This window comes from Salvelinus alpinus, chromosome 14 (genome assembly GCF_045679555.1).
Source record: "Salvelinus alpinus chromosome 14, SLU_Salpinus.1, whole genome shotgun sequence".
Taxonomy (NCBI): Eukaryota; Metazoa; Chordata; class Actinopteri; order Salmoniformes; family Salmonidae; genus Salvelinus; species Salvelinus alpinus.
This window is the reverse complement of record NC_092099.1, coordinates 8,066,145-8,088,921: the sequence shown is the minus strand read 5'-3', so window position 1 is coordinate 8,088,921 and position 22,777 is coordinate 8,066,145. Positions and strand designations below refer to the sequence as shown.

The following is a 22,777-nucleotide window of genomic DNA, read 5'->3' as shown; positions in this document are numbered from 1 at the left end:
CGCTACCTCCGCCTTTGTGCAAGGAGGAGCAGGAGGAGCACTGCCAGAGCCCTGCAAAATGACCTCCAGCAGGCCACAAATGTGCATGTGTCTGCTCAAACGGTCAGAAACAGACTCCATGAGGGTGGTATGAGGGCCCGACGTCCACAGGTGGGGGTTGTGCTTACAACCCAACACCGTGCAGGACGTTTGGCATTTGCCAGAGAACACCAAGATTGGCAAATTCGCCACTGGCGCCCTGTGCTCTTCACAGATGAAAGCAGGTTCACACTGAGCACATGTGACAGACGTGACAGAGTCTGGAGACACCGTGGAGAACGTTCTGCTGCCTGCAACATCCTCCAGCATGACCGTTTTGGCGGTGGGTCAGTCATGGTGTGGGGTGGCATTTCTTTGGGGGCCACACAGCCCTCCATGTGCTCGCCAGAGGTAGCCTGACTGCCATTAGGTACCGAGATGAGATCCTCAGACCCCTTGTGAGACCATATGCTGGTGTGGTTGGCCCTGGGTTCCTCCTAATGCAAGACAATGCTAGACCTCATGTGGCTGGAGTGTGTCAGCAGTTCCTGCAAGAGGAAGGCATTGATGCTATGGACTGGCCCGCCCGTTCCCCAGACCTGAATCCAATTGAGCACATCTGGGACATCATGTCTCGCTCCATCCACCAACGCCACGTTGCACCACAGACTGTCCAGGAGACCATCCGCCACCTCATCAGGAGCATGCCCAGGCGTTGTAGGGAGGTCATACAGGCACGTGGAGGCCACACACACTACTGAGCCTCATTTTGACTTGTTTTAAGGACATTACATCAAAGTTGGATCAGCCTGTAGTGTGGTTTTCCACTTTAATTTTGAGTGTGACTCCAAATCCAGATCTCCATGGGTTGATAAATTTGATTTCCATTGATCATTTTTGTGTGATTTTGTTGTCAGCACATTCAACTATGTAAAGAAAAAAGTATTTAATAAGAATATTTCATTCATTCAGATCTAGGATGTGTTATTTTAGTGTTGCCTTTATTTTTTTGAGCAGTGTATTTATATTATTCTCTATTTCATTGCGGTAATGCAACATATTTTTATGCCAACTGCCGTTAAACTTCAAAGAAGAAGGAGAATGATGTAGATGCAGGAAGTAAACAGCATAGTGGGTAAATTTCTGCAACAACTAAGATCGTTGAAGCGCAAGGCTCAGCTTCTCTGCTGTTTTGGTGCCCTGTCTACCACGCTGTGAACAGCATGAAGCGAACCTGTCTGTTACTGTAACCATGTTTCCATCCAACCATTTCATGCGGATGAATTACCTAACACATGAAAAAAGTAATGACCGGGCTGATGTGAACATTAAAGGCCGACAGAACATTTGTTAATTTGATATGGTGGGATCTTTTTGTGTCGGTAAAATGTATAATGCAAGAAATGGTGATATGTTGTAGGGTCACTATGACTTTGGAAAGCATGCCTTTATTAAAGGAAAACTCCACCCAAAAACTATCATTTGGTATTTGTTTCATTAGTCCATTGTTGACATAGTCCCAAAATGTTTTGCTTGCCAGCATTCAAGTTTTCAAGATATGTAACTTTGAAAATACAGAAATCATCACTGTATGATGCATTTTGCATCATATGATACTGCAAGACTATGTCAACAATGGACTAATTAAATCCATACCAAAATATAGTTTTTGTGTGAAGTTTTCCTTTAAACTACAGATTAAATCAATTAAGATGAACCTCATAGGGAGATAAATGTGCAAGGTGATGAGCTTGATGCTCCTTTTCAATAAATATCGAGGGTCTTATTCTGGTGACATGATGATCGATGCTTGGCTGCAGTTTGACAAATACAAATAATATCGCTCTTATCCATAATAATCTCATAATGTACGTAGCCTACCTGCACTGTACATGCGAGCTGTTGTTTAAACCGCATGTGCCAAGACCAGAGTGGGCACATTTGCTATATAACGCAACCGTTTTTGTGACAAAACCATCAGTAGATTTGAAAATGTGATGGAAACCCATTTAACTTGTATTTTTTATTCGGTACATGGGAATTTAATGCACTACGTCATCACGCACAGCTTTTTATCCGTTAACCGCAAAAAGTCAGTTGGATGGAAAAACATCTCTGGTGGGAAATGGGCATGTTGTTTATTGTCAATTTTTGAATATTCACATATTCCGTTTCAAATTGGATGGAAACCTAGCTAGTGAGAGCGAAGTCTTGCATCTTGCTCATCTCAATATCTGCGGTGCTGCTCGTGGCAACGTAATTTGGCTAAGTCTACCTTTAATGACAAGTTGTATTGAATGATAGTGTTCTAGGATAAGAAAGGCCAAAGTAGTGGAATAGTGGTGAGGTTTTAATGGATGTAGGGTTAGTTGGTAGGGCTTTTTTTTAAACAATGATTCATTTTTCCCTCCCCTTTTTGTCACAAAAACTAATTTCACACTCCAGAACAGTAGGCGGACACACAGCCCACACAGGTTGGCGACATGCACCTCTAACGTATGCTTGGGGACTGCCATAATATCATAGAACAAGAAGAAGAATTAGGAGTGTTAATGGGAGGCATTAATGTTAAGAAGAATCGAGAGACAGGGTGTAGTAGTGCAATTTTGCTGGGTCCCAGCCCATAGCGTTGAGTGTAGAGGTGGATCAAATGAAAAGGAATATTCCTAGTGTTTGACAACTGCCGTTTGGTGAAGCGTAGACCCAGTGGCAATGGCGCAACTGAGAATACCGTCTGTCTTGTTGAGCTTTGACAGAGAGTTTTTTCCCGATAGTCAGGTTAGGTTATATTTTCTATTCTGTCAGGTCCTATGTTCCGAACCCGCTACGGTGCTTTAGGTTCCCACAATGTGAGAAATGTGCAGGAGGGCATAGTCAGAGGAACATTACAGTTGGAATGAGAAAGCACTGTGTGTCAACTGTTGGTGTGCCCATGAAGCTGTGGATCCAAAGTGCCCTGTGAGAGAGAGACAGGTTGAGATTACCAGAGTTTGAGAGGGCACGTTTCCTATGCTGCGGCAGTGAAGAGAGTAGAGGACTGAAATGTGACCGAAATGTGCAATTCGCACTCTGACCTGCGAAAGACAGCAATATGCAACACAGCGTCTAGTCTGCCGGAAAGCCACAACAAGAAGAAAGAGTGTCGCCACAGTTATAAACTGTATATCACAAGTCTAAAAAACTGGACATTATTGTGGCTGCAGCAGAAACGTTTTTGAGACCTAAGGATTTTACATTTGAAGACCGGAAAAAACCGCACTCCCAGGTTCCCCTTGAGCCTGTGTAGGTATCAGATCTGTTTTATTTATTTTTAACAGAAGGGGAATCCTGTTTCCATCCCGCATAATAGATGGCGGGATGCACATTACATTCTGTGATCGTCAATAATATACCATAGAAGAAGAGAAGGAGTGTTCATGTTTACATCGAAACCAGTTTAGATATTTGTGTTATCATCGCATACTGTACGTTTATTACTGATGATCCAGCAGTTGTATTTTTCTGCAAAGGCGAAGAAGTAACGACCACGTCAAAAAGAACGAAGCCTACTTGCCATCTAACGGTAGCTAGGTAAATACGAATGGTTTGTTGTTGATGTTGCCGGCTAGCTAGCCAACTTAGCCAGCTAAGTTAGCTGTAACGTTAAACTTCGGGATAGCTAGCTAATGTTAGCTAACAATGACCTCCGTATGTTTCTACAGTACTGCATGTACCATATTGCAACAAAAAAGACATTGCTAGCTATATTGTAAACTAATTCAGGTACACTAAATTAGCTAGCTAGTTAGCTAGCATCTGTCTAATTTGCATGTAGCTAACAAGCTTGTGAGTCGTGGTGAGCAGAGGAAGAAATTGTTGCTCTTGCTAGCTCACGTTAGGTATCGAAAGGTCTTCATTTGAAGATGATGGGGCCTTATGGTTAGAAGGGAATACATGTACCATACGCAGTCAGGAAGGTACAGGAAGCAATCGTTGAGGTGGAGAATCAGGTTTTCTATAGATAACTCAGACAGTGTTCTTTATCAGGCTGAAGGTACGCCTGAGTGGAGACGATCGGGTGCCTAGAGGTGTACTTTGACACTAGGCCAACCTGGGCAGAACGCATCGAGAGACTGGTGAGAAAGTGTACACGGGTTCTAAATGTGATACGCCGGCTGACAGGGATAGAGTGGGGTCTGGACGTTCCTCACTTAGGACCATGTATGTATTTGTGGGGAAACCAGTTCAAAAGAGCAATTGAATAGATGTGAAAATAATGTGTTAAATTGAGTTTGTTATGTCACAAAAAAGACAGTAGCTTTGGTTGATGTTGCTCTGAACAAAACCCACATTCTTGTGTCCTGGGAAACTGTTTTCACCCAACAATTAGGCCTAGCCTGTGTCATCTTTCTGGTTTCCAGATGTCCATATGGATTTTCACCCCAACAACAACGTTCAGTGTTACATAACAATATTAATTGGTAAGAGATTGCATGTGATGAGCTCTGTGCACAGCAGATAGGAGGACTGTTGCACAATTTTCTCATGACCTACTTTGACTCAGTTTCAGATTCCTGCCTGACTGAGGAGAGTCAGAACGTCCAAAACGCTGAATAATCCTGTATTAGGATTTCCAGGTACTGTCACTGTCACATCTGAAAAACATCTCAGACGTTTTGGTATTACAGTTTGTAAAAAGTTTTTTAAAAATGTGTGTGTGTTTGTGCGATAACGAGTTTGTGTGTTTGTCAAGCAGTGTCCAGATGGTGTGGGTGTTCCTCATGAACCGCATGGGGTCTCAGGGCAGCACAGTGGCCCAGCGGAGACGCATGGCCCTGGGGGTGGTCATCCTCCTGCTGGTGGACATCATCTGGGTGGCCTCCTCTGAGCTCACCTCAGTAAGACACTAGCACTTCCTGTAGTCCCCTGGTTCCGCAGGCCACAGGCCTACTTATTATTGTATTAGCATTTTAGCTTGGAACTGATTGTCAGGTGCACTCTCCAGACAGAGGGTGCACAGGGAGACATGAAAACCAGCAACACTGCAGAACTGGATGGCCTGGGTTAGGCAACCCTTATTTTGGCTAATATGCTAAAGCTTAAGACTAGTGCTCAATTATAAGACAATGCTTGACCCCTAACCCCTACCCGATAGATTTAAAATGATTGAGTAAGAATATGATAGTAGCTTCACCTTGCCTTCCAGTGGGGTCATGTTTTCACTATGTTGCTAATATCTGTCCAGCCTTTGCAGAACTACACAAGTAGGGACTAGGTGGCAGTTTTGAATACTAGGATTAGCCACATCTCATTAGTTTCAAAGTGACCTCTCCCTATTTATTAAAAAAAAATCTGCACTGGATCGGTTTTAAGTTCCAGCCATTTGTACAGTAAGTCATGAGTATTTTCTCTATTTTCCCCCCAGTACATATTCAAGCGGCAGGAGTACAACAAGCCCTTCTTCAGCACGTTCACCAAGACCTCCCTGTTTGTGCTGTACCTGCTGGGGTTCCTGCTGTGGCGGCCATGGAGGCAGCAGTGCACGGGCAGTCTCCAGGGACGACACGCAGCCTTTGTACGTATAGCACTGATGTCTCACAACCACAGGGAGGCAACGATACATTGTTGTTTCCATCTAAAGATGAATTGTTGCTTAGTGCAGTATCTTAGTAGTAGTCGTTGGTACTATGTTGATTTGCTATGATAAAACAGCCCAGTCTAACCTATAGCGCCTCTCTCCACAGTTTGCTGATGCCGAGGCCTACTTTACCCCCTGTATCAACGACACCAGTTTGAATGACCATACCCTAGTGAGTATAATTTATTTGCTTTTTGTATTCTCTCTTACTCTCAATTTGATTTTACTATTGGCTGGCTGAATATACTGCAATGAAAATAAATGGGACGATAAGTAATGCTTTTAGTTAGTGCATTAGTTGAACTCTATATTTCTTTCTTCAGAGTGAACCCTTGTATGTTCCAGTGAAGTTTCAGGACCTTCCGGCTGAACATACAAACTGTGCCATTGGAGATTGTGATTCCAGTGAGTGTTACAACTTTTTTTTAAATAGAGAAATAACATCTTTAGAAGACTAACCAACAGACTGATCTATAAGTAATGCAATGTATTGCCTTTTTCTGCTGGTAAATGAAGCCTTCAAACTGATACAGTGCATTCGGAAAGCATTCAACCCCTTTTGCTTTTGTTACAAAGCGGGATTAAAATGGATTTAATTGTCATTTTCTGTCAACGATATACACAAAATACTCATGTCAAAGTGGGAAAAAATGTAAATAACACTCATATAACTTGATTAGTATTCAGCCCCCAGAGTCAATACATGTTAGAAACACATTTGTCAGCAATTATAGGTGTAAGTCTTCTTTGGTAAGTTTCTCTAAGAGCTTTGGACTAGAGGTGACAACTAGACCCGTTCCGTATTGACCTTGTCAGATTGATAAAGCGCGAGAGGAGGGAGAGAGGTGCCGCTCAAGCAGGTGGGGGAGGGGCCGAACTGTGAGTGAGTGACACAGGGAGGAGGGAGGGCGAGACAAGAGACAGCAACCAACCAAGCCGATTAGCACTATACTAGACTAATAGCTGCCATAGATAGGTTATTTATAATAAAAAATGATTACGTAGTACCTGTCTGCGACTGTAGCCTATTGCTGCTTTATGATTGGCCAACAACAAGCTACACGCGCCACGCTTCACTCTCTTGAAAAGCAAGAGCATCTCTGTCTACTGCAGCAGTCTTGTTCGGATCTGTACGGGCCCTTCTGGACAAGTCAGTTAAAATTCCACATACCCGATACCCGTGACAATCATATCAGATCTGACACAGACTCGTGACATTATTTAGAATTCTGGATCCGTCTTTCAATGTTTTGTATTCGGGATAAAAAGTTACTTTTTTTGCCACATTCTCTGCAGTATTACATTACTACCTTGTTGCAAACAGGATGCATGTTTTGGAATATTTTTTATTCTGTTTAGGCTTCCTTATTTTCAGTCTGTCTTTTAGGTTAGTATTGTGGAGTAACTACAATGTTCATGATCCACCCTCAGTTTTGCCCTATCATAGCCAATAAGCGATGTAACTGTTTTACAATTACTTTTCGCGCATCGTAAAATCCCTGAGCAGTTTCCTTCCTCTGAGGCAACTGAGTTAGGAAGGACACCTGTATCTTTAGTGACTGGGTCTATTGATACACCATCCAAAGCCCAATTAATAACTTCACCATGCTGAAAGGGATATTCAGTGTCTGTTACTTTTTTAATATATGTTTTTACCCGTCTACCAATCGGTGCCCTTCTTTGCGAGGCATTGGGAAACCTCCCTGGTCACCAGCGACTGAGCGACCTTATAGCAAATTTTTACTCCTGAATTTATTTAGGCTTGCCATAACAGAGGGGTTGAATACTCATTGACTCAAGACATTTCATCTTTACATTTTAATTATTTTGTCAAAATTTGTCAAAATAAAACCCACTTTGACATAATTGGATATTGTGTGTAGATTAGTGACATAACATTTTAAGTTGATCCATTTTAAATTTAAGCTTTAGAAGTCGTCAAGCCAATGTGGAAAAGGTACTGGGGTTAAATACTTTCTGAAGGCACTTACATTTACCAGATAGAATTAATGAGTGTTGTTGAAAGAAACCCTTCAATAATCCATTTTTTATCACGTTGGAGAGTAGGAATCCTCTGAACTGTCTTTGTATTTGAGATGCCCTTTTCTATTTTCAATAATTTACTTGTTTTACCCTATGGGCAGTCTTTGTTCTCTACATTAGAGAGCTAGATGTGGTCAAATTTAAAAGATAATTAACTGACAGAATATGATAATCCTGACCACCGTGGGGATAAGGAGCATCGCATAACTTGAATTTACTGTTATTAATTGTTTTTAGATGTAAGATAATCCCTCTTGACAATCCCTCTACAACCACACATGGTCTGTCTACAACCACACAATGTGTCCAGCTGTCTCCCTCCCTCAAGTTGTAGTTGCTTCTCATCTTGTTGCAATTTTCACCCAATATGGGTAAATATTAGGAATTGGTTTAAACAAATTAATAAAATAATAGCCCTAACATTATAATAAATAATAGTAATGTGTATATTCTTTGGTCCCAGAACCAAATTATTGCGTGAGCACTGGCCTCCGGCCTGCAAATTGATTTGATTGACAGCTGCTTCTGAAGCCTCTGCACCTCAGCTTCCATCCTCTGGTTCTTGATCTTTTCAGGATATTTTCAAGGAGCAGCTTGTGAGACAGTTTTTTTCTTGAGGACTTTCATTCTTCTTAAGGTGGCACTAAATGCATTGACGACTTCTCATCAAACAGCTGATCGTTTTCACCAGCTGGTCTCTGATTCTTTCTAAGTGCTTATTATTTCTTGTTCTCCTTTCCACAAAAGTCCACATTCACTGCATCCCTCTTTTCAATAAGTTTGCTGTAATAGTCTCTCATGATGTCATGGGTCTCATCCCAGCTCTTGGTAGAATCCACAACAGATTTGTAAAACTCCTCCAGAGACATGGGAGATCAAAAGATCAAAATCAGACTCCCTCATCTCCACCTAGTGAAGATCACAGGCTCAAACCTTCTAAGGGTATATCCCCAATTGTAAATGTCGTCAGACCTTTGATTCAGAATAAGATTGCAAGAGTTGACGAAAGTTGTTCCAATGAAGTTCTGCAATTATCCACCAGAGAGACAGAAAAATCTGCGGAATCTTAGCTTGCCAGGTGAGGACTGAATTCAGAAAATCTCTTGGCAACAATTTAACCAAACATTCAGAATTTTAAGGTCCTTTGGATATGGAATGCAAAGCCTTCAAAACAATTATTTATTTCATAACATCTCAAGCAATCATAAAAAATTCTAGGTTTTCCTAGGAAGAAACATGTAAAGACCTTAGCAAATAATGAAGTTGTAGAATGGAAAATACACTTTGCGGTGTTGACCAACAGAGGGGGCTGTTGAGCTGTTCGATGTGATGGCCCTCCCAGGTTTGACTCAGGATAGTGAGTCGATAAACAATGTGAAAGGAAAGGTTGTCTCATGAGAACTCTGTCTCACCATTGAGTGACACTGGGGCTTAGTTTTTTTCTATGAGACAATGACAGGATTTCATATTTCTCTGTCTTGGCTGATCGTTATTGGCTGATTACAGTATGTCGCTAGAGGGCTGCATTACAGGCCCTGACAGAGATCATTGTGGCGCGGTCGTAATTTTTCATGCTGCAGGCGGGACCGGGTGGTCAGACTAACAACTTTAGGATTAACATATTTTTAGACAGCGCAGATTATTTGGAAACTGCCGTCTTTCCGTTTTGTATGCGTTAACCTATCTATTTTATTAAAAGCACATCTCTGTCACACTATTCACAAACTCTCATCATTCGCTGCTTCAAGTTAAGTAGCCTATCTCTCCTAGTTGGGCGTGCGGAATCAAGTGCACACTTTTTTTGGATCATCATTCTTTGCGCCTTTTCCTTTTCAATAAATAGCCTGTTACCATTTATTTGTCTCTGCCTGCAAATCGTCCCGCTCCTAAAGGTAGGCTATATGCAAAACGTAGCTCAAGAGGAAGTCAGTGTCCGCTCTCATCATTCTTACTGCTTCAAGTTCAATAGCCTACCTTCACTCTCCTAGTTGGACGTGCGAGATCAGGTGCTCGTGTGGTCTCAATTCAATAGAGTAGACCTATCAGCACTAGGTTATGTATGGGTGGTGAAGCACGGGACAGTTAACTTTCCAAGAATATCTACTTCATAAACTTGATCGGGCTATAGTTTACTACATTGTCTTATCAGATCACTTGTTATCTGCCTGCAAATCATCCCACTCCTAAGAGGTAGGCTATATGCAAAACGTAGTTCGAGAAAGTGCAAATGTCCGCTCTCCTCCAACTTTGTCTCTCTTTCAAACTATGTTTAGCCTATTGGCTGATATAGCCTATTAGGCCTAATACCGATAGCCTAATACAATGGGCCGAGCGAGAATCTCTGGTAATTCTTGCGTTTCTTAAGTTATTTTTGCGCATATAAGGTCCAAAATGGCTGGGACCAAAGCTGCCAAGCGAGCTGAGTCAGATACACCTAAAATAACATTTGCAGGACTGTGAAACCTGTTTTTGTGGGCGTGGGTGGGAGTCAGACAAAAAGCCATCGGGAGCGGGCGGGTGATGTATGAAAAGCAGCAGGAAGAAGAAGAAATCAGTCCCGCAAAGACCTCTAGGGGTCTCACACGTTCAAGTCAATTAATCAAATCACCTTTATTTATAAAGACCTTTTTACATCAGCAGTTGTCGCAAAGTGCTTATACAGAAACTGAGCCTAAAACCCCCAAAGAGCAAGCAATGAAGATGTAGAAGCACAGTGGCTAGGAAAAACGCCCTAGAAAGGCAGGAACCAAGGAAGAAACCGAGAGAGGAACCAGGCTCTGAGGGGTGGTCAGTCCTCTTCTGGGTGTGCCGAGGTGGAGATTATAAGAGTACATGGCCATTAAGGCCAGATCGTTCTTCAAAATGTTCAAACGTACATAGATGACCAGCAGAGGAGGGTCGTAACAGCAGGTCCAGGACAAGGTGAACAGGTCAGGGTTCCATAGCCACAGGCAGAACAGCAGAAACTGGATCAGCAGCACAACCAGGTGGACTGGGGACAGACAGGAGTCGTATAGCCATGTTGTCCTGAGAAATGGTCCTAGGGCTCAGGATCTCCGGGAGAATTACACCAGATATGACAGTCTGTCCCTAGCTCCCCGGCACATAGAGTATTAAAGCATAGGTACTGGGGACTGAGACAGGGGTGGTTGGAGCACACTGTGGCCCCGTCCAAAGTTAACCCCGGACAGGGTAACCCGGCAGGATATAACCCCACCACTTTGCCAAAGCACAGCCCCCCACACCACCAAAGGGATCAACACACTAACTTACTACCCTGAGACAAGGCCAAGTATAGCCCACAAAGATCTCCCCCACCACAGGGTGAACAGGAAGGATGGGAGAGGATGGGAAGGATGGGAGAGCATGAGCAAGCCAGTGACTCTTGTAATAGGGTCAGAGAATCCGAGGGGAGCCGGCCAGGCAGAGACAGCAAGGGTGGTTCGTCACTTTAGTGCCTTGCCGTTCACCTTCGCACCCCTGGGCCATACTGCACTCAATCATAGGACCTACTACAGATGTTTATGATGGCGCCGGAGGTGATGGCTGCAGTCTTATCGGCTCTTAACCAACCATGGTATTTTGTTAGTTTTTTCGTGTTGTTCGTAACTTGTTTTGTACATAATGTTGCTGCTACCGTCTCTTGTGACCGAAAAGAGCTTCTGGACATCAGAACTGCGATTACTTACTTCAGATTAGACAGTTTTTCTTCAATGAGTCAGACGGGAAGGATATACTACAGACACCCGACCAGGCCCAGAACCCTGTCATTCGCTGGAGGAAGAAATTGAGATTTTGCAGAAAAAGATCAGGGTACCTTGTGAGGATCAGCCGGCGAGTGGCTAATCTGCCTTTGCCTTTCGTCCTGCTAGCTAACGTTCAATCGCTGGACAATAAATAGGACGAACCACACTATCTACCTAGAGAGTTTTCATCTGTATTTTTCGTAGCTGTCTACATACCACTACAGACCGATGCTGGCGCTAAAACCCCACTCAATGAGCTGTATACCGCCATAAGCAAACAGGAAAACGCTCATCCAGAGGCGGCGCTCCTAGTGGCCGTGGACTTTAATGCAGGGAAACTTAAATCAGTTTCACCTAATTTCTATCAGCATGTTAAATGTGCAACCAGAGGGGAAAAAATTCTAGACCACCTTTACTACACACACCGAGACGTGTACAAAGCTCTCCTTCACCCTCCATTTGGCAAATCTGACCACAATTCTATCCTCCTGATTCCTGCTTACAAGCAACAATTAAAGCAGGAAGCACCAGTGACTCGGTCTATAAAAAAGTAGTCAGATGAAGCAGATACTAAGCTACAGGACTGTTTTGCTAGCACAGACTGGAATATGTTCTGGGATTCTTCCGATGGCATTGAGGAGTACACCACATCGGTCATTGGCTTCATCAATAAGTGCATCGAGGACGTCGTGTGTTTCGAACGACTGTGTTATCATGCTCTCCGCAGCCGATCTAAGTAAGACCTTTAAACAGGTCAACATTCACAAGGCCGCAGGGCCAGAAGGATTACCAGGATGTTTACTCCGAGCATGTGCTGACCAACTGGCAAGTGTCTTCACTGACATTTTCAACCTCTCTCTGTAATACCAACATGTTTCAAGCAGACCATCATAGTGCCTGTGTCCAAGAACACTAAGGTAACCTGCCTAAATGACTACCGTCCCGTAGCACTCACGTCTGTGGCCATGAAATGCTTTGAAAGGCTGGTCACTCCAATTTGCATACCGCACCATCAGATCCACAGATGCAATCTGTATTGCACTCCACACTGCCCTTCACAACTGGACAAAAGCAACACCTATGTGAGAATGCTATTCATTGACTACAGCTCAGCGTTCAACACCATAGTGCCCTCAAAGCTCATCACTAAGCTAAGGCCCTTGGGACTAAACACCTCCCTCTGCAACTGGATCCTGAATTTCCTGATCGTCTGCCCCCAGGTGGTAAGGGTAGGTAACAACACATCCGCCACACTGATCCTCAACACGGGGGCCCCTCAGGGGTGCGTGCTCAGTCCCCTCCTGTACTCCCTGTTCACTCATGACTGCACGGCCAGGCACGACTCCATCACTATCATTAAGTTTGCTGATGACACAACAGTGGCAGGCCTGATCACCGACAACAATGAGACAGCCTATAGGGAGGAGTTCTGAGACCTGACAACAACCTCCCCCTCATCGTGATCAAGACAAAGGAGATGATTGTGGACCACAGGAAAAGGAGGACCAATCATGCCCCCTTTCTCATTGACGGGGCTGTAGTGGAGCAGTTTGAGAGCTTCAAGTTCCTTGGTGTCCACATCACCAACAAACTAACATGGTTCAAGCACACCAAGATAGTCGTGAAGAGGGCACGACAAAACCTATTCCCCCCCAGGAGACTGAAGTGATTTGGCATGGGTCTTCAGATCCTCAAAAGGTTTTACAGCTGCATCATCGAGAGCATCCTGACGGGTTGCATCACTGCCTGGTATGGCAACTACTCGGCCTCCGATCACAAGGCACTACAGAGGGTAGTGCTTACGACCCAGTACATCACTGGGGCCAAGCTTACGGCCATCCAAGACCTCTATACCAGGCGGTGTCAGAGGAAGGCCCTAAAAATTGTCAAAGACTCCAGCCACCCTAGTCATAGACTGTTCTCTCTGCTACCGCACGGCAAGCGGTACCGGAGTGCCAAGTCTAGGTCCAAGAGGCTTCTAAACAGCTTCTACCCCCAAGCCATTAGACCCCAGAACAGCTAATCAAAGGGCTACCCAGACTATTTGCATCGCCCCCCCCTCCCCTCCCTTCTACACTGCTGCTACTCTCTGTTATTATCTATGCATAGTCACTTAAATAACTCTACCTACATGTACATATTACCTCAATTACCTTGACACAGGTGCCCCCGCACATTGACTCTGTACCGGTACCCCCTGTATATAGCCCCACTATTGTTATTTACTGCTGCTCTTTAATAATTTGTTATTCTTATCTCTTACTTTTTTGGGGGGGATTTTCATAAAGCTGCATTGTTGGTTAAGGGCTTGTAAGTAAGCATTTCACTGTAAGGTCTATACAATTGTATTTTATTTGACTAAAGAGATGAGTCTTCAGTAAAGACTTAAAGGTTGAAACCGTGTCTGCATTTCTAACATGGATCGGCAGACCATAACATAAAAATTGAGCTCAATAGGAGAAAGCCCTGCCTCCAGCTGTTTGCTTAGAAATTCTAGGAACAATAAGGAGGCCTGCGTCTTGTGACCGTAGCATACTTGTTGGTATGTACGGCAGGACCAAATTGGCGAGATGGGTAGGAGAAAGTCCATGTAATGCTATGTAGGTTAGCAGTAAAACCTTGAATTCAGCCCTAACCTTAACAGGAACCCAGTGTAGAGAGGCTAGCACTGGAGTAATATGATCAACTTGTTGGGTTCTAGTTAAGATTCTAGCAGCCATTTTTAGCACTAACTGAGGTTTATTTAGTGCCTTATCCAGGTAGCCATGAGTAGAGCATTGACGTAGTCTAATCTTGACGTGACAAAAGCATGGATTAGCTTTTTCCGCAGTGCTACGAAGATGGAAAAAGGAGAGATCAGGGTCGAGAGTAACGCAGAGGTCCTTCAGTTTTATTTAAGACGACTACACTGCCATCGAGATTGATTGTCCGATCCAACAGCAAGATCTCTTTGTTTGGACCTAGAACTAGCATCTCTGTTTTGGCTGAGTTTACGTGATGGGTCACATTTTGAGGAAAGTGGCAATTGTGGTTCTAATTCGAAAGCTGCCCTATTCAATCCCAGGCTATTGTGCCTAAAGCACAGTATAGGGTATGAGATGCTTTTCAGAGAATGACTGTGCAAAATGTTCTCATGGTTTTGGTTCCTAAAACAATGACATAAGCTAACGCATGCTTTATTTCTACTTAAAGTTTTCATTGTCCGGTTCATTCTATTGGTCATGCTGTGACCCATCAACCACTTTACCCCCTGTCCTTTCCCTTCAACCTCTCAGCCTCTAAAAAGCAACGGGTGCGCTTCAGCAACATCCTGGAGGTGCGCCAGCTCCCGTCCACACAGGCCCTGGAGGCCAAGCTGTCGCGCATGTCCTACCCCGCCGCCAAGGACCACGAGTCCATGCTCCGCACGGTGGGAAAGCTCACCGTCACCGACGTGGCCAAGATCAGCTTCTTCTTCTGCTTTGTGGTAAGTTAATTCAAGTCTAATTCAAATAACTTTATTTGTATCCGTTTGAGGGGGAACTTTTTTTTGTCAGTGTGTGTAGACATATGACTTGTTAGACTCTCAGACATTTTGTATACTAGCTTGGAACTTCCGTATTAAGTTGGAGGGGGGGGAAATTATATCTAGAATGCGTCTTTGGAGTACCTGCATTTGGGATTTGGCTATGAGAGCCTTTTGATGATGTCTCTCATTACTGACATTACTGTCAAGGTAAGTTAACCAAAACGTTTCTGTTATTATCATTAAGTTATTGCTGGTGGTACTCATTTTGCTGCAGAGTGTGTTTGCTGAAGAATTCGCTCAACAAGTCATGGCTTTGGACTTCTCCCTTCATGAATAGTGTAAATGAGTTTAAATTAACACATTATGCATGTAGAATCTTCAACTCGTTTGTCTTACAAAGATTTGTTTACAAGCCCAAAGTTGGTATCATAACTCATTTCCCACATGAGCAATGACCCAGAACTCGGGGTAGACTACACACACGATTAGTACTAGTAAGTAAACTACCATCTTTGTTACAAATCAGAGGTGTGTCATGCTGACACTTCTCCCTCTCCTACTTCTCTCCCTCACAGTGGTTCCTAGCAAACCTCTCCTACCAAGAGGCCCTGTCGGACACGCAGGTTGCCATAGTGAACATTCTGTCCTCCACTTCAGGTGAGTCCATATACTAAATGTGATTTTACTCAGCGAAATGTACATGTAGGATCTTACAATGAATAGAAAAAACACAGATGATTATAACCTTTTTCTAATAGTCATTATGGGCCTTTGTAATAACATTGTTGCAAAGTAATGTTCCAATGTTGGAAAATCACAGCATATGTATTTAAACATTTCACCTTGAACAGGTTGAACTCTGTACAGTACGTGTTGTGAACAGTCTCGCTGTTATCTTCCTCCTCACCAGGTCTCTTCACCCTCATCCTGGCGGCCATATTTCCCAGTAATAGCAGCGACCGCTTTACTCTGTCCAAGCTCTTAGCTGTGGCTCTGAGGTAAGCCTTGACATCAGCTGAATTATTGTAGTTACTCTGGGTTGTTACTCTGTAGTGACACTGTTTCTCTGGTCTCTTACCCTGTAGCATGGGAGGAGTGGTTCTGGTCAGTTTCTCCAGCATGGACAGCCCTGACGGAAAAGGCACTATAGGTAACCAGGGAGATAGAAGTGCTGTAGATAAATAGATAGTTTTTGTTAGGCTTTTCCCCCCCCTATATTCCTTATTCCTGCCTCCTGTTACCCTCCTATCCCACTTCATATTGGTTGTATTTGGCATGTCTTGTACTGTACTTGATGTACTACTTTAACGCGTCCTTGTGTCATATAAATATGCTATATAAAAACAATGTATTATTAAACCATTAAATCTACTCTGAAAGTGCAAGCCATGCCACGATGTCACGTTTGCTTGCATTGCTAGCAGAAAAACCCTTTGGAGTGTAACCATGAGAGTTGTAAACTCATGATACAGGGATGTAACGTGATGATGAAGTCATGTTGTGTTCAGGCTCTCTGTGGTCATTGGCTGGGGCTGCTCTGTACGCAGTCTACATCGTCATGATCAAGAGGAAGGTGGACCGGGAAGACAAGCTGGACATCCCCATGTTCTTTGGTATGTAGATCATAGATCATCTATGACCTTTCTTACTAGAGTCAAGTGTGGCAGCGTGGTCTGCTGCTGATTTTCAGATGCTCTTTTACTTCCTGATATAACTCTATGTAATGCTCCTGAATTGATTATAGGTATATACAGTGCCTTCGGAAAGTATTCAGACCCCATGATTTTTTCAAAAATGTCTTATGTTACAGCCTTATTCTAAAACATTAAATAAATAACAATCCTCAGCAATCTACACACAATACCCCATAATGACAATGCAAAAACAAGTTTTGGGAAATTTTACCAAATGTATTAAAAATAGAAAACAGAAATACCTTATTTACATAAGTATTCAGACCCTTTGCTATGAGACTCGAAATTGAGCTCAGATGCATCCTGTTTCCATTGATCATCCTTGATGTTTCTACAACTTGATTGGATTTTCCACCTGTGGTAAATTCAATTAATTGGACATGATTTGGAAAGGCAAACAACTGTCTATAAAAGGTCCCACAGTTGAAAGTGCATGTCATAGTAAAAACCAAGCCATGAGGTCAAAGGAATTGTCCATGGAGCTCCAACCCCAGATTGTTTTGAGGCACAGATCTGGGGAAGGGTACAAGAAAAAAATGTCTGCAGCATTGATGTCCCCAAGAACACCTTGCCCTCCATCATTCTTAAATGGAAGAAGTTTGGAACCACCCTGAATCTTACTAGAGCTGGCCGCCTGGCCAAACTGAACAATCGGGGGAGAAGGGCCTTGGTCAGGGAGGTGACCAAGAACCCAATGGTCACTCTGACAGAGCTCTAGAGTTATTCTGTGGAGATGGGAGACCTTTCCAGGAGGACAGCCATCTCTGCAGCACTCTACCAATCAGGCCTTTAAAGAAGAATGGCCTGACGGAAGCCACTCTTCAGTAAAAGGCACATGACAGCCTGCTTGGAGTTTGCCAAAAGGCATCTAAATATTCTCTGGTCTGTTGAAATTAACGGAGCAAAGTACAGAGAGATCCTTGATGAAAACCTGGTCCAGAGCGCACAGGACCTTAGACTGAGGCGAAGGTTCACCTTCCAACAGGACAACGACCCTAAACACACAGCCAAGACGACGCAGGAGGGGCTTTGGGACAAGTCTCTGAACGTCCTTGAGTGGCCCAGCCAGAGCCTAGACTTGAACCCGATCGAACATCTTTGGAGAGACCTGAAAATAGCTGTGTAGCGACGCTCCCCATCCGACCTGACAGAGATTGAGAGGATCTGCAGAGAAGAATGGGAGAAACTCCCCGAATAAAGGTGTGCCAAGCTTGTAGCATCATACCCAAGAAGACTTGAGGCTGTAGTCACTGCCATAGGTGCTTCAACAAAGTACTGAGTAAAGGGTCTGAATACTTATGTAATATTTATTTATTTATCAATTTTTATAAATTATTATTGCTTTGTCATTATGGGGTAGTGTGTAGATTGAGTATTTTTTATAAATATATATTTTTTCCATTTTATAATAAGGCTGTAACGTAAAAAACAATGTGTAAGAAGTCAAGGGGTCTGAATACTTATCGAATGTACTGTATAAACATAGCCAAAAAAGTCGGTGATAAGGTGTCTCCTTGTTTTACACCCGAGGGTGTGGGAAACCAATCTGTATGATATTAATTTACATGCACACAAACAATTGGTACTTTGTAAAGAGACTGTATTGCGTGATAAAATTTCCCATCAACGCCTACCTTTAACAAACTATAGGCTAAAATATCCCTATTTACAAAATCAAAAGCTATTGGGAAATCAATTAAGAATGCAAAAGTAGGCTTCTCTTCATGTAATCTATTTCTGATTATTGTACAGACCGAGAAGATATGATTTATACATACTCTGGATTGACGAAAACCATTTTGTTCTTCCACTAGAATGGGGATCGATGAATATAATTTCTAGACCGTACTTAATAAACTTATGCCTCAATAGTTCAGTGGCACTTTAGGGTCATTTTTTAAAAGATTTGGAAATGGGATTCACTATAGACTTATACCAAGTGGATGGCAGTATACTGTACTCAACTAATTTGGAGCATATCATATAGGACGTCATTTAATTCAGGGGATTTTAAAACTTCATTAGGCAACAATGCCAAATGCGTTCCCATTTTTGCAGGGTCAATCACCTAAACTTCCGCCACAGACAGCTCCTCATTTAAGTACGGGTTACATATATAAGTGGAGTAACATTGTATTTTCCAGTTTAGTTCTCAGGTAACATATGTCTTTATAAAATTCTTCCTCCAAAATATGCCACATTTTCGTTACCTGAGAACAAACTAACAATCCCCTTCTCCCACTCCATAAGTACCTGCGTAATATGAGAGTTCAGCCGCCCCTGCTATTTTCTTATGTCGTTTTGGTCCTAACTTGTTTATTTGGCTCAAACTGTTGAGGATTTCTTGTCTGTATCTCCTCAAGCTGTAATAACTGCCCTCTCTGATATCTCTGTTTCAATATGCACAGTCTTTTATCAAACACATGCTGTTTTTTCTTCAATTCCTTCCTACGCTCTTCTGTTGTATTCCTATCTTCACACTGTAAAAAAAAAATAAGTACTCAGCCTTGCGCATTACAGACCATAGGTACCGTAACTCATCATTCCAATAAGGCTTTTTCGGCTTGTAAACTTTCCTGGACTTGGGGGTGTATTCTTTATTCGCATCATTTTTTTCCCATTTCAGAATATATGATATCACAAAATGTTCCATACCACACATCTAAATCAAATGTTGTTTCTTGGCATCTTTGCAGAGTTCCACCAGAGCTCTACATTTCAGAACATAGTCATTTGGCACATGTCTTTTCTTAAATATAGGCCTATACGGGGTATGTATCTGTTGCCACGAATAATGCACAGTAATACCTGGTTGATAAAGTTTGTGGCCAACACAAAATAACATAAATAAATGAGAATGATCAGGAAGTCAAACTTTTTTTTTTCTCCAATTAAGTCAAAACATCCGTATTCTTCAACTGTCTGTGTAGGGGGTAACACCTTAAATTCCAAACAAGTTTCTAGATAGTCGTGAGGGGTAGCTATATACTCCACCACAGCTTTTCCTTTGCCAGATATGGATGTAAAGTTATCGCTTCAGGGGCATATCCTTCCGTTAATGATACACATTTTAGTGTCCTGAAGGAATTCTAATAGGGTTTGCGCATGATGATTAACAAAGTCATCCAAAGCAACACGCAATGGAATATTATCAATATAATTTATATCGTCATCTAACCTCCCAATTGGATTGTTAAGATCCCCATATACGTAAATATCTCTGCTTCTGTATGTACAGTACCAGTCCGAAGTTTGGACACACCTACTCATTCAAGGGTTTTTCTTTATTTGTGCTATTTTCTACATTGTAGAATAACTATGAAATAACACACATGGAATCATGTAGTAAACAAAAAAGTGTTAAACAAATCTAAATATATTTATATTTGAGATTCTTCAAAGTAGCCAACCTTTGCCTTGACAGCTTTCGTGTTTATCGTCGAAGGAATGAGCGTTACACCGAGGCCTGTACTCTGGAGCGGAGGTGGAGGGTCCGTCATGGTCTGGGGCGGTGTGTCACAGCATCATCGGACTGAGCTTGTCATTGCAGGCAATCTCAACGCTGTGCGTTACAGGGAAGACATCCTCCTCCCTCATGTGGTACCCTTCCTTCAGGCTCATCCTGACATGACCCTTGAGCATGACAATGCCACCAGCCAAACTGCTCGTTCTGTGCGTGATTTCCTGCAAGACATGAATGTCAGTGTTCTGCCATGGCCAGCGAAGAGCCCGGATCTCTATCCCATTGAGCACGTCTGGGACCTGTTGGATCAAGGGTGAGGGCTAGGGCCATTCCCCCCCCAGAAATGTCCGGGAACTTGCAGGTGCCTTGGTGGAAGAGTGGGGTAACATCTCACAGCAAGAACTGGCAAATCTGGTATAGTTCATGAGGAGGAGATGCACTGCGGTACTTAATGCGCCGAGGAACTTCCACCTTCTCCACTGCTGTCCCGTCGATTTTGATAGGGGGGTTTCCTGAAGTCCACGAACAGCTCCTTTGCTTTGTTTAAGTTGAGTGAGGTTATTTTCCTGGCACCAAACACCCAGGACCCTCACCGCCTCCCTGTAGGCTGTCTCATCATTGTTGGTAATCAGGCCTACCACTGTTGTGTTGTCTGCGAACTTGATGATTGAGTTGGAGGTGTGCACTCAGCCATGGGTGAACAGGGTGTACAGGAGGGGGCTGAGGACGCACCTTGTGCGGCACCAGTGTTGAGGATCAGCGAAGTGGAGGTGTTGTTTCCTACCTTCACCACCTGGGGGGCGGCCCGTCAGGAAGTCCAGGACCCAGTTGCACAGGGCGGGGTTCAGACCCAGGCCTCGAGCTTAATGATGAGCTTGGAGTGTACTGTCATGACTGTCCTGTGAGGATCACAATGGGTCAGATCAGCTTGGCAATGATTGACAATAACCAGACCTTCTCTCACCCACAGAAAAGAGGAAGAGGGAACTGGGCCGGTTTGACAGTTCACACTCTGTTGTAAATCACAGGAGGAGGTGGGCTCTTTCTCCACCTTTAGTATCAACCAAAGGAATATCTTTGTTTCACAGACAGTTTTCCCTCTTAAACTCTAACACGGTCAAATGTGAATACTGGAACAATATTTATAACATTGTGCGGAATGGTCAGTGGAAATGGAAAATTAATACAATATTGCTTTTTATTTTGTGATGTCATTAAAAACTGTATCAATGAAATACTGTAACTTGGAAAGTATATCCCCTTTATCTGTGAAGTTTCCAACCAAAACGTTGTGCATATAATATGAAAAATTAAAGTATTTTGTTAAGATAGGAATGTGATTTTAGGAGGTATGAGAGAATATATCTCTTATAAACTGTACATTCAGTTGAAGTCGGAAGTTTACATACACCTTAGCCAAATACATTTAAACTCAGTTTTTCACAATTCCTGACATTTATTCCTAGTAAAAATTCCCTGTCTTAGGTCAGTTAGGATCACCACTTTATTTTAAGAATGTGAAATGTCAGAATAATAATAGTAGAGAGAATGATTTATTTCAGATTGTATTATCACATTCCCAGTGGGTCAGAAGTTTACATACACTCAATTAGTATTTGGTAGCATTGCCTTTAAATTGTTTAACTTGGATCAAACGTTTTGGGTAGCCTTCCACAAGCTTCCCACAATAAGTTGGGCGAATTTTGGCCCATTCCTCCTGACAGAGCTCGTGTAACCGAGTCAGGTTTATAGGCCTCCTTGCTCACACACGCATTTTCAGTTTGGCCCACAAATGTTCTATAGGATTGAGGTCAGGGCTTTGCGATGGCCACTCCAATACCTTGACTTTGTTGTCCTTAAGCCAGTTTGCCACAACTTTGGAAGTATTCTTGAGGTCATTGTCCATTTGGAAGACCCATTTTCCACCAAGCTTTAACTTCCTGACTGATGTCTTGAGAGGTAGCTTCAATATATCCACATAATTTTACCTCCTCATGATGCCATCTAGTTTGTGAAGTGCACCAGTCCCTCCTGCAGCAAAGCACCCCCACAACATATGATGCTGCCACCCCCGTGCTTCACGATTGGGATGGTGCTCTTCGGCTTGCAAGCTTCTCCCTTTTTCCTACAAACATAATGATGGTCATTATGGCCAAACAGTTCTATTTTTGTTTCATCAGACCAGAGGACATTTCTCGAAAAAGTACGATCTTTGTCCCCATGTGCAGTGGCAAACCGTAGTCTGGCTTTTTTATGGCGGTTTTTGAGCAGTGGCTTCTTCCTTGCTGAGCGGCCTTTCAGGTTATGTCGATATAGGACTCGTTTTACTGTGGATATAGATACTTTTGTACCTGTTTCCTCCAGCATCTTCACAAGGTCCTTTTGCTGTTGTTCTGGGATTGATTTGCACTTTTGCACCAAAGTACGTTCATCTCTAGAAGACAGGACGCGTCTCCTTCCTGAGCGGTATGACGGCTGCGTGGTCTCATGATGTTTATACTTGTGTACTATTGTTTGTACAGATGAATGTGGTACCTTCAGGCGTTTGGAAATTGCTCCCAAGGATGAACCAGACTTGTACATGTCCTAACCGACTTGCCAAAACTATAGTTTGTTAACAAGAAATTTGTGGAGTCGTTGAAAAACGAGTTTTAATGACTCCAACCTAAGTGTATGTAAACTTCCGAC

The 22,777-nt window shown here is 43.0% G+C and overlaps 1 protein-coding gene across 8 annotated transcripts in view; it reads left to right on the top strand.

Annotated features, from left to right (window-relative positions):
- The first annotated feature begins 2,564 nt into the window (after positions 1–2,564).
- Positions 2,565–22,777, top strand: part of LOC139538346 (solute carrier family 35 member F5-like) — a 31,752-nt gene continuing 11,539 nt past the window's right edge. Inside the window, exons 1-13 of one of the 8 annotated variants that reach the window (XM_071340292.1) lie at positions 2,567–3,588; positions 4,045–4,133; positions 4,419–4,478; positions 4,562–4,634; positions 4,754–4,895; positions 5,423–5,572; positions 5,742–5,807; positions 5,959–6,040; positions 14,700–14,890; positions 15,508–15,589; positions 15,843–15,930; positions 16,018–16,082; positions 16,441–16,545. In XM_071340292.1, the coding sequence (XP_071196393.1) occupies positions 4,761–4,895; positions 5,423–5,572; positions 5,742–5,807; positions 5,959–6,040; positions 14,700–14,890; positions 15,508–15,589; positions 15,843–15,930; positions 16,018–16,082; positions 16,441–16,545 (964 nt within the window). In that variant the 5' untranslated portion in view covers positions 2,567–3,588; positions 4,045–4,133; positions 4,419–4,478; positions 4,562–4,634; positions 4,754–4,760. Of the gene's footprint in view, positions 3,589–4,044; positions 4,479–4,561; positions 4,635–4,753; positions 4,896–5,422; positions 5,573–5,741; positions 5,808–5,958; positions 6,041–14,699; positions 14,891–15,507; positions 15,590–15,842; positions 15,931–16,017; positions 16,083–16,440; positions 16,546–22,777 lie in introns of all 8 variants that reach the window. The other 7 variants (XM_071340291.1, XM_071340298.1, XM_071340294.1 and 4 more) reach the window with 7 other exon arrangements.